Source organism: Trachemys scripta, unplaced genomic scaffold (assembly GCF_013100865.1).
Source record: "Trachemys scripta elegans isolate TJP31775 unplaced genomic scaffold, CAS_Tse_1.0 scaffold_28, whole genome shotgun sequence".
Lineage (NCBI taxonomy): Eukaryota > Metazoa > Chordata > Testudines > Emydidae > Trachemys > Trachemys scripta.
The window spans coordinates 2,364,485-2,376,019 of record NW_023260513.1 but is presented as its reverse complement, the minus strand read 5'-3'; the positions used below and the strand labels follow the sequence as shown (position 1 = coordinate 2,376,019).

Sequence of the window (11,535 nt, the reverse complement as noted above, 5' to 3'; positions counted from 1 at the left end):
TGCCTCCGGACCCCGAGCCGCCGGCCGGGCACTTCCCCTCCCGGGCTCCAGCTGCTCTGCTCCGGCGGCGCAGGGTCCAGAGGCATGGGGGCTGCCCGAAGCCGGTAGCGCTGGCTCGGGCAGCTTGGCTCTTAAACAGAGCCAAAGAGTCAGGGGAGGAGCAGAGCAGCTGGAGCCCGGAAAGGGAAGTGCCCGGCCGGGGCGCAGGGTCTGTGGAGTGTCCTCTTTTTTTATTTTTTAAATATGGTAACCCTACACTCAGCTAATGCACAGAGAGGAGGAGCTGGATCAGGGCTCTGCCTTGCAAGGGATGCTGCAGCCATGGAGTCCCTGGGGGAGGTAAGCTGTGATCTTCCTACAGAGCAGTGCCCTGGGAAACTGACTTCCGTCCCAACGCCCTGCTCTGCAATGGGGACTGGGGCTCGGGTGGAGCTCAGCGGTTATTTGGAAGATCTTGGTGTTACAGCCCCCAAAGGTGGGCTAAGGGGCCTGCCAGGACACACGACAGCAGAACAGAGCCCCGGTGTGCTCGGTGCTGTATCGAGACAAGAGACTGGCTGTGCCCTGGGGCGCCATAAACCGTGTAACGTTTATTGCCGCTTTGTCAAGGCCCCCCGAGCCCGGATCCCCCGTCACAGTGACACAGACACTGCGCTGCCCAAGGGGCTGTCGGGAAATGGGGATTTTGGCGGGCCTTCGCACGCAGGCGCCAACTTCAACCGGCGTTTAACGGCCCGTCCTGCTCTAAGCTGAGGCGGGAGCTGGTCTCTGGGTTGACTGGTGGGTGCTGCGGGGGAGGTGAGTGGAGTTTGCTGTGGAGCAGTTGGGAGAGCGCGGGAAGTGATCATTTCCCTGTCCCTGTCCCGCGCGGCTGCGGCGCCAGGTAAGACGCTGCCGGTGGGTCCCGGCGCGCGGCGGGGATCACCCCCCCCCGTTACTGCCCTTCCCCGGCTCGGCACTGGCCCGAGCCCCACGCGCTGAAGGGGGGGGGCACCGCACGCGCGCTGAAGGGGGGGGGAGCGGGCGCACCGCACACGCGCTGGCCCAATCCCGCCTTTCCCGCCACCGGAGCGAGCGCGGGGGCCCGGGGCGGAGCCGTCCCCGCTGCAGCCCCCCGCGGTCCCCCGCGCCCAGCCCCTGCCAGGGCAGAGCCAGCTTTCCCCCCCCCCCCGTTGTTGGGTGGCCGGGCAGTGACCCCCCCCCCCGTGCTTTGATGGGAAACAGGCACCCAGGGGCTGGGCTGGGCATCGCATCTCCCCCTCCGGTGCTTGCCGGGCTGCTGCCCCCTTTGCTCTCTGCTCGCCCCTGCTGTTCCGGCCCCCCAGCTGGGTGCCTGTCCGGGTGGGGGCTGTAGCAGATCCGGTCTCTGAAGCCCCGGGGGGTGGAGGGGCCGATGAGGGTTAAGGGGGTTTCATCATCATGGCACCGCCTCTGGCGGGGGGTTGGGCTGCTGGGCAGGGAACGAGAAACCACAAATCCCCCCCGCACTCCCCCACTGACCTGTCCTGCTCTGCTTGGTCCATCAGATCGGCTGGAGAGTCCGGGGGGGGAGGAGCAGGGCCAGGACCCCCGCCCGGGCTTGGCTTTGCGGCTGCTGAATGGGACCCAGGCAGGCAGAGAGGAGCCAACCCCAGCCTGGTATCTGTAGCCTGAGTGTCGCTGAGAGAGACCATGGGGCCAGGGCTGCTGAGAGCGAAGAGCCGCTGCAGGGGAGAGCTAATAGCGATGGACAACAGGACACTGGCGGGGAGCCAGGTAATGGGGCGTCACTGCCTGGAACAGGCTGGAGAGAGACACTGAGGCTGCCCCACATGGGGCCATGTTCTCAGTGGCAGCAGCCAGTGCCCAGCAAACCCCATCTGTGGGCAGCAGGCACTGGATCTCCCCCAGGGGCTCTCAGGGCACCGATCCCTGGTTCACAGCTGCTGTCTGGCACACACAGTGGTGGCCGTGGGGCTATGCAGGGGCCTTTTGGCCTGGGTGTGTCAGACCCCCTGTGACAGCCCTGGCCCATCTCTGCCTGGTTCCTTCTCCCCCCTTCTACTGTGTATGGCCAGTGTGAGACCCCAGTGTGCAGGGACAGGCGCACTCGGCAGTGTGGGCCCAGCCCACGCTCTGCAGGGGGCAGAGCGGGGGTAGGGATGGTGGGGGGGCAGCTTGAGCTCCTGCCACCAGAACATGCGGGTCCTTGTCTCTGTACCCCTGAGCTCACCAGGCCCCGTGACAGCCTGGCTGGGGGTGCCCAGGGAGGGCACTGGGCTGAGGGGAAGGAGGGACTGTTCTGCCAGCCCCAGCCTGCCTGACCCTCCGGGCTCCTTTCCCAGAGTATCTGATGGAAGGAGCAATCGACAGAACGGGGCATGTGTAATGCTGACAGACCCCGGTCGTTGATGAGGGGGATTGAACCGGGGACCTCTGGTGCTTAGTGCATGAGCCTCTACCGCATGAGCTACAAGCCAACTGGCTGTTAGTTAAGGCTGTAGAGCAGACTCGTTTTCTCTCTCTCTGTAAGTGGTCTCAGTGCCACTAGATGGGACATCATCACGCCCAGAAGGTGTGCGGGTTACACATGTTCTAGGACAGCTCCAGCCCTGGTGCTGTCAGTGAGACGTGTCCTCGTGGCCCTGCCTGACGGGTCTTTGTGTTTCAGAACCTCGTTGTAACTGCACAAGACGCACGGTTGCCCTCACAGTCACCCTCGCAATTGTGTCCTCAGCTTTTATCATCGCTACTGTCCTGGCAGGTGAGTTTTCCACTCTCCATCCTCCTTCTCTGCACATCCCGTTCCCCCTGGAGCCACCACAGTCATAGTCTCTCCTCCCGGCCTGTCTGGCTTCTGCCCCTGGGACAGAGGATTCCTGGGGGATGCTCCTCCACGACCCTCCTCCCGCTCTCTCCCAGACCCCTGCACCTGGGCACCCTGTGTCAGATGATCTGACTGACATTAGCTGCCCCCAGCCCAACTCTGAGCACTTGGGGTCTAAGTCACTATTGCCGGGCCCCAGGCACAGTCACTGGTACCCCCGTGCAGAGTGGGGGTGATTGACAGGAGAAGGTGCAGGGCAGCGATGAGCTGGGCCCTCTGCCTGCAGCGTGTCGCCCTGAGGTACCAGCCTGGCCTTCCTGCATCCCCGGGTCATGCCCAGGGCCGGGCTGGCAGGTGCTGGCGTGTTACTGACATGAGCTGTAGAACTCAGCACAGACACCGCCATTAACGCCGTGTGAAACCCACCAGTTAGTGACCTCTGCAGTGCAGGGACCCGTAGCACTATTGACTCCCCCACCTGCACAGATAGTGTGTGCTAGCGCAGAGAGAGGCTGTTCATGGTGAACGTGATCCTGGCTGTATCTGCCAATCGTCTGGGGAAGGAGGTTCTGTAAAACTGTGAGGGGTGGGATTTATCTATTCCCCTGGGATCTGATCACTGGGCCCCAGGAGGGTTTAACAGCTCGGAGAGGTGGTGAATCCAGGTCTGTCTGCATTAGGAATCCTCTGTGCTGATGTAACATTAGTGCAGTTGAATTGGTGCAAACTGCTAACATAGATGCACTGCATTAATACAGAAAGGGGCTTGCCCCGGTGCCAGTTACTGCAGTAAGTTACTACAGCAGGACATGCTGCTCCAGCACATCTATGTGAGGGGTTTGCACTGACGTAACTGCCTCCCCATCCTTACACCGGTGCCAGCTGCCCTGCTACAGGCGGACCATGAGTCCCAGCTCCCTGCTGCGCTGGCCGGCTGTTGCAATGGGCAGCATTGGCTAACACACCGTAAGGTAAGTTCTGTGAGGTTGGGGTTCCACACCTGCGGGTCAGGGAGCCCCCAGGACGCAGTGGGGTCAGATGGTGGAGATGGCACCAGTCAGGGGCTCCCAGAACTGAAAGGCTCCTTGCTGTGCCCTGTCCCTCCTAGGCACTGCTGGAAGGGGCCCAGCAAGCCTGGAAGCCTTTCTCCTGGAAGCCTGTATATTCCTATATCCAGCTCTGTACAGGGTGTGAAACGTGAAATTGTGCCTGTGACGGGTTCCCCAGGGTGCAACCTGGAACTGGGGTGTCGCTGAGCCCTCTGTCCCTCCAACCTGGGCTTCCTCTCACACTGTGATGCTTTTGCTAAGCCACAACCTGTGTCAGGTACTGTACTTACAGCCATCCACAGGCAGGGACACACCCAGCTGAGTTACATGAATGCTTCTCCCAGTTCACTCATGAACTAATAATAGAGGGACTCCAGCCAATTTCCCCATCCTAGGACCCCAGAACTGTACTGATTTGCCCTGGTCAGATGCCCGAGTAAAATCGCAATCTGAGTTCTATAAACTAGACAGGACTCGAATGAAGCAGTGTCTGACCCTGGTAGATGGTATAGTTCCTTAATACACAGGCTGGGATTCTTCTTTCCACCCTGGGATCACCTCCCCCGTTCAGTCTTTTACCTCCAGACATGTTTCCAGGTGTTGAGTTGTGGGAGGAGTGAGGCCAAAGGGTGATGTCACTTCCCCTCTTTTATAGTTTCTTCCAGCTTGCTGGAAAGATCCTTTGCTATGACCTGAGTCAAGCAGTCTCCATTGTCTACATGCTCTCGCTGAGAAGTCTCCATTGTATATGGTTCCTGGGATACACCTTGGGAGTGTGGATTCCTTTAGTGGGCCATCAGCAGCATCTGGCTGCTCCATGGCTGTATCTGAAAGGCTGGTTGTGGGTGTTCCTAACCACAACATATTTCAGTAACACACACGTAGCATAACTTCCCATCCAATGACAGCACATACAATCCAACGGGATATTAATGTTCAACAGATCAAGACTTTTAAAACGAAGCCTCACAAGGCGCACTTTGTACAAAACATAGAATTATATGACAGTGGTGAATAGGGGGGTTCCAGGGTGCTGCTTTGAAGCACAGCATGCCCCAGTGCCCCCCACAGCTGAGTTGCTCCCTGAAATGAGTGACACAAACCACACACTGAGCAGCACCAGAAAGCATTGTGTGGACTGACTGCCCTGCCCCGTTCGTGTGTGAGCACTAGTGTGTACAGCACCCTGCACTGTGACATCTCCAGGGAAATACATGCCTGGCATATGACCTGCTCTTTCTTTGATCACCACTGCCCCGGCTGCTAATATTCTCCCAGACATAAGTGTGTCCCAGTCCCAGCCACAAGGAAAGGCTTAAAACCAGCTACAGAGTTATTGTGGTACAAAATGAACAAAAAACGTGACATGCACAAAAATGGCTAGAGGCGTTTGGGTCAAACTCCTCCCCACCCCAAAAGGGAAACAACATGAGATCTCCCTGAGGCTGAGAGCGAGCAGGAGTGATTCTGGGGGGAGGGGGATCACCCATTGACATGGTGTTTGGACTGGGTTAGCAACTCTTCCCATAGTGACCCTAATAACCCTGTCTCTGGTTATTCACCTAATGCACTGACCTTGCCAATAGCTGCTTGGTGTTAGTTATGGGTGACCCCACTGCTGCTCTCTCATGGCACTGAAAGGGTGTCACTGCAGTGAGGCCTTCCAGCGAGTTTCCTTCTAGCTGCTGTATTTGGGGGAAGAAAGGTCTGTACTAGGGGTAGGCAACCTTTCAGAAGTGGTGTGCCGAGCCTTCATTTATTCACTTTAATTTAAGGTTTCGCGTGTCGGTAATACATTTTAACGTTTTTTTAGAAGGGGTCTCTAAGTCTATATTATATAACTAAACTATTGTTGTATGTAAAGTAAACAAGGTTTTCAAAATGTTTAAGAAGCTTCATTTAAAATTAAATTAAAATGCTGATCTTACGCCGCCAGCCTTAGGGGGGTTCAGGGCAGAGGGCTGGGTGTTGGGGTGGGGGGCGGCTCGAGGTCAGGGCACAAGGCTGGGTGTGGGGGGTTCAGGGCAGAGGGCTGGGGGGGCTGTGGGGGTGCAGGGCAGAAGGCTGGGGTGCTCGGCTCGTGGGGGTGCTCCCAGCCCCCTGCCCTGAGCGGCTCATGGCAGGGGGCTGGGAGGGATTACCCTGTTCCACCCCCTTCCCCCAGGCCCGTCCCTACCTTTCTCTGCCTCCTCTACGGAGCAGTGAGCACGCTGCTGCTCGGCTCTGCTCCTCTGGGAGGAGGAGGGGCCGGAATTCACCACGCTGTGGGAAGAAACAGGGGAGGAGGGAAGTTTGGCTGCCGCAGGATCAAGCTTCCCCCCTCCCCCGCTTCTTCTCCCGGCGTGGTGCATTCCGGCCCCTCCTCCGCCTCCTCTCAGTGGGCAGCAGCGTGCCCTCAAAATCGGCTCGTGTGCCGTGTTTGGCACGCGTGCCGTAGGTTGCCGACCCCTGGTCTGTACCTAAGAGGTGAATCAAGTTACAGCATTCCTGGCCGCTCAGGGGACGTCCACACTGTAATTAGACGCTTGCGGCTGGTCTGAGGCAGCTGATGCAGGCTCATGGGGCTTCTTGGGCTAAGGGACTAAGTGCAGTGTAGCTGTTCAGGCTCAGGCTGCAAACGGATCATGGCAAACGTCTCCATCGCCCTGCGTCTGGCTGTGCTGGTGAAGGGAAGGGAGTTTGTTCCCATCTTCATCTCAACCTGCCTCTCCTGGGAAGCAAAGAACAGGGGGAGGGACCCAGGATAGCAAAATTCCTTCTGGTAACAGGCCTAGCAAATCAAATCCTGTTGAGATTGACCTCTTATCCATTAATTGTTCTCCCCCTGCTGTCTCCCAATAACTGTCCCCTCCCCCTGCAGCTCCCTACCCACCCCCTGCTCTAACACTGATCTCGGGCCCAGGTCTCTGCTGGGATTCGAAGCATGAGCTATTAGTCAGCTGCATCCCTATTGAATGTGAACCTGAGAGAGTGAGACCAGAGTCAGGTAACCCCCCTCTGGGGCTGGATTCCCAGTGTCGTCCTGGCTCCCTCCCAGCACCTGCTGGGGGGGTTGAGGCGTCTCAGAAGCCTGGGACATAGGGGCGCATCTCCCTGTGTTCTTTTTGTGGCCAGGCGGCAGGTCCCACTCACACCACGTGTAACTTTCTCATTCCCAGTGCAGGGATGTAAGCTTCTTTCAGCTGATCTTTGTGCCCCTGCTGAGATCTGCTGCCCGGATGACTGGATTGGTTACCGAGGGAAATGCTACTATTTCTCAGAGACTGAAGGGAACTGGAACTACAGCCTGACGAACTGCTCTGCACTCAGCGCCTCCCTGGCCGGGATCGACAGTGAGCAGGACATGGTGAGACTCTAATTGCGATACACTGGCCTTGGCTCAGTGGTGGCTGCTGCAGTAGGACCTGGGCTCTGTGACTCCTCTCGTGCTGGGAGGCCAGAGCGAATGAACTTCCATCAGCTGAATCCCAGGCCTGGCTGGGCCTAGGGCTCCTCTAGTGTCAGCGTGTGACCCCGGGGATCGCCCACTCTCAGCCATTCTCTTCCTCCCCTCCCCCTCCAATAGGAGATTGCCCCTCTCTAGGGCTACGTCTTCACTACCCACCTGAATCGGCGGGTAGAAATTGATCTCTTGGCGATCGAATTATCGCGTCTCGTCGGGACGTGACAATCGATCCCCGAATCGACGCTTGTACTCCACCAGCGCAGGTAGGAGTAAGCGCCGTCAACGGGGGAGCCGCAGAGGTCGATTTGCCACCGTCCTCACAGCGGGGTAAGTCGGCTCGGATATGTCGAATTCAGCTATGCTATTTGCGTAGCTGAATTTGCGTATCTTAAATCGACACCACCCCCCACCACTCCCCCGTAGTGAGGACGTAGCCTAAGGCTGAGCTGGCTCGGGCATCTCCTGGCCTATTGAGCTGCATGGAGGGGGACTGAGGACCCAGCACAACACAGCCAGTGCTGCTCCTGTACGGAGGAAAGGGCAACCAGTTGGGGAGAGGGGACGCCTGGGCCCTGGCCCCTCCTGGCTGAGACTAGGGGGGAGGACGTCTTCTCTTAGTCCTGGCCCCTCCCCTATGCAGATTGTCTCTCTCTCTCCTTCCCCTGCCATGGTGAGGGGAGCTCAGCTGCTCTGTAAGGAGATGGGGCTTTCACAGAACCTGGCCTGGCATGGGGGGTGGGCGCAGCTTAGACCCAGCAGCACCCAAGAGCTGCCCCAGCTCAGGGCAGATTGGGGTGGGGAGGAGCTGGGTTGGTGGGGGAGGGTTAATACTGAATTACCCAGAGCTGGGCAAGAGGGAGGCGAAAATCCCCAGCCACCCCCTGGAAACACACAGAGCCCTTCTGTGTGCACCTGGGATTCCCTGCCCAGAGCCTGGGGGAGCAGCAGGGTCGGGGCTCTGACACCAGCTCTCCCTCTGCTGTTTTTAGGTTTTCCTGCAGCGCTATAAAGGCAAATTTGACCACTGGATCGGCCTCCGGAGGAACCCGGGGCAGCCCTGGAAATGGGCCAACGGCACCGAATTCAACAACCTGTGAGTCTTTCTCCTGTCTCTGTGCATTCCCTGGGCTTTGGGTCCCCGGTGTCTGAGATACCGAGTTCTCTGGAAACAGCCAGAGAGCGCTCGGGTTCTTACATACTCAGTGCATTAGTGACAGATGGAAGCCAGTGTCTGCCTGGGACTCGCAGCTCCTCCTCGCAGTGCGCTTCTGGGCCTGAGGTGCCATCCCTTGGGTTACCCCCCCATCTCCCTCTGTTCCTTCCCCTCTGACAGCCAGAAGCTGGGACTGGATGACGGGATGATCACTCGATGACAGCCATGTTCTGTTTGTTCTCTCTGAAGCATCTATCACTGGCCTGTATCAGAAGACAGCATACTGGGCTAGATGGACCATTGGTCTGACTCAGTATGGCCGTTTTTAGGTGCTTACAGCTGAATTGCATTAAAAAAAAGGACTTGGTAGCTGGCGATAAGCTGGAAAATGTGCCCAGAATGGGCTTGGGGAGCCAGTCACTTGACACCTGTTATTTGAGCCCGGTCAGATATTGTCATGTGTTCCAGGACGAGTGCCCCGGTGTAGGCAGCAACCTCCCTTTGTGATTGCGTCATGCAGCCGTCTGCTAGCAGGCCTGCTTGGGGGTCTGTCTGCACTGCAGCTGCTAGCAGGCCTCCCAGCCCAGTAGACAGGCTGGAGCTAGCTCAGCAGAAATAGCTCCTCCCCATGCTGACACTCACCTGGAATCTCCCCCTGGGGCACTTTGGGTGGGTTGGGCCTGCTGGGGCCCATGGAAACCCAGCTGGATCTATGGGGGGAGCAGGACCTGGGGTTAAAATATCCACCCAACGTAGAGGCCAGTGGATCAAAGAACCTCTGTTGGGCCTGCTGCCCCACTGCCCCCTTTCTAGCTGTCCCCTTGTGTTGGGCAGTTGGGGGTGGGGCCTGTGGCTGATGCAGGACGGGGAATCGTGAGGGGCTGTGAGTGCAGCAGCTCCCTGCACCGTGTGAGTGTCTCCCCCTGTCTGTGACTGATGGGAAACGCCCAACTCCTGACACCAGCTCCCTGGTTCTGTCTTGCAGGTTTGTGGTAAGAGGAGGAGGAGACTGTGGGTATCTGAATGATGAGAATGGGGTCAGCAGCTCGCGGTGCACCAATGAGAGATACTGGATCTGCACCAAACCTGATGCATTTACATAGGCAAAGGAGGATGCAGTAGAAGGGGGCTGATAACAAGAGTATTGTGAAAATTAGCCCTGGAAAAGCCTGACTGTGATCTCTTGTGACCATCACATCTGACCAACTCCAGAATATCAGGGAATGCTCTGAGCATCACTGGGCAGAGCACTGTTGATTTTGGTGAAACACAGAAACACCATCTGCACGTCTTGTTCCCCCACCAATGTTCCCTCTAATATTTTACATGCATGTGTGGAATGAATTTTATGTGCACCACTATGGAGGTGATGTATGGCAGGGGTGGGGTGGAGGGGTTCAGAGTGTGGGAGGGGGCTAAGGGCTGGGGCGGAGGGTTGGGGTGAGGATGCTGGGGTGGGGCTGGGATGAGGGGTTTGGGGTGCAGGCTGTCCCGGGGCTATGGCATAGCGGACTCTCCCCAACCCTCTCTCGCCACAGCCCTGCACGCCCCCTACCTCTCCAGGGCCAGGCCCCTGTGGCAGTGCGCCTGAGCGGCCCTTGATAGCTTGCACCAGCTTCAATGTTCCCCCACTAGAGCTTTTCACTGGAGAAAATTCTCTATGGAATCTTAAATTATTCACCATTCAGATTCTATGGACTGGACTAGAGCTGAGTGGGGAACATTCCCCCTCTCCGACAAAAATTCTTGTTAAGATGTTTCTTGTGGGTCAGTTTTGCGATGTGTTGAAAATCGGATTGATTTTAAAGTGTGCAGGCTACACCACCACTTTTGTGTTAGGTGCCTCTGTGACTGTAACTCACCAGCGAGGGGAGAGGTATTAAGGAGTGTGAAGTGCTGAACTCCAGCACCCCGGGGCTCAAGGAAGGAGGTGGAAGGAAGTGTATCTATTTCTGTGCTGCTTGGCCTCTGGGGGGGGCAAGGTTTTCTAGGCATGAGTGAGAGATCCCCAGCTGCTTAGCCTGGTGTAACGAGGCTGGTTTTGGTGGGACCCAACTGAGAGTGCCAATTCAGGACAAATTGCTTCAAACATGGCAGTTACTGCCCAAGGCTGGTTTTTTTCCACCTCTAAGGCAAACCAAACCATCCAAACAGAGGAGACTTTGGTTTTACCCCACTGACTAACCTTAAGTCACACTAGCAATTCCCTTAGACGCTCCAGTTTCCCATGATCACCATCAGTGCCACTCGTTATGGGGACGAACGGTTATGAAAACCAATACCCCAGTAAAAGAAAAAAAGGTTCTCCTGATCCCATAGGACCAAGCACCAGACCCAGGTCAATATACAAATTAGATCTTACCCACAAATCACGCTGTTGCCAGTCCTTTAGAATCTAAAATCTAAAGGTTTATTCATAAAAGGAAAAAGATATAAATGAGAGCTAGAATTGGTTAAATGGAATCAAATTACATACAGCAGTGGTTCCCAAACTTTAACAGCCCGTGAACCCCTTTCACTAAATTGTGAAATCTCGTGAACCCCCTCCTAAAAGTGAATATTTTCAGGGATTGAAGTTTAAATTTCCTCAGTGTGATGGATGCCCCAACTGCCAGGCCCCGGAATCTATGAACCTCTGAAAAATATTTTTAATTGAAACTTTTTTTAACGAACATAGAAAAACTAGAAACCAAAAAATGTTTCTGTAAAATGTTTTTTTGGCTTTTGTTTTAAAAAAAAAATGGTTTTTAATAAAAATAAATTCATTTTTGGTTTTCAAAAATCAGAAAATGTTTCATGAAAAGAGTTTTTGAAAATGGACCATTTTTCCGTTTCAGTTTTTTGTAAAATTTTCTTGGGGAATTTTGAAAAATGTGAAAAAAATTCAAAACTTTCTGTGAAAAATGCTTGGTATTTTTCACCCACCTCTAGTTTCGGGTGAGGTTGTGGCTGGTGGTAACAAGGAGGGCTGTGGTTCTGCCTTTAGATGAGATTTGGCAAATTCCTGGGGCTCGGGCTGGGGTTCGGGCTGCCGGCTCCCCTGCTGATGGGGGCAGGGCTCGGGCTGCCAGTTCCAACTGCC

General features: G+C 56.1%; 1 protein-coding gene across 1 annotated transcript; it reads left to right on the top strand.

Annotated features, from left to right (window-relative positions):
• Positions 1-764: 764 nt before the first annotated feature.
• LOC117870470 (C-type lectin domain family 2 member B-like) lies at positions 765-9,830 on the top strand. The gene is made up of 6 exons (XM_034757645.1): positions 765-883; positions 1,527-1,755; positions 2,651-2,743; positions 7,014-7,201; positions 8,290-8,393; positions 9,439-9,830. The coding sequence occupies exons 2-6, from the start codon at positions 1,599-1,601 to the stop codon at positions 9,554-9,556; spliced, it is 660 nt and encodes a 219-aa protein (XP_034613536.1). The 5' UTR covers positions 765-883; positions 1,527-1,598; the 3' UTR covers positions 9,557-9,830.
• The last annotated feature ends 1,705 nt before the right edge of the window (positions 9,831-11,535 follow it).

Coding starts and splice junctions, on each gene's coding strand:
- LOC117870470 (XM_034757645.1), top strand. CDS start 1,599: ATGGGACCCAGGCAGGCAGAGAGGAGCCAACCCCAGCCTGGTATCTGT. Junction 2,744..7,013: donor CATCGCTACTGTCCTGGCAG/GTGAGTTTTCCA, acceptor TCTCATTCCCAG/TGCAGGGATGTAAGCTTCTT. Junction 8,394..9,438: donor GGCACCGAATTCAACAACCT/GTGAGTCTTTCT, acceptor TCTGTCTTGCAG/GTTTGTGGTAAGAGGAGGAG.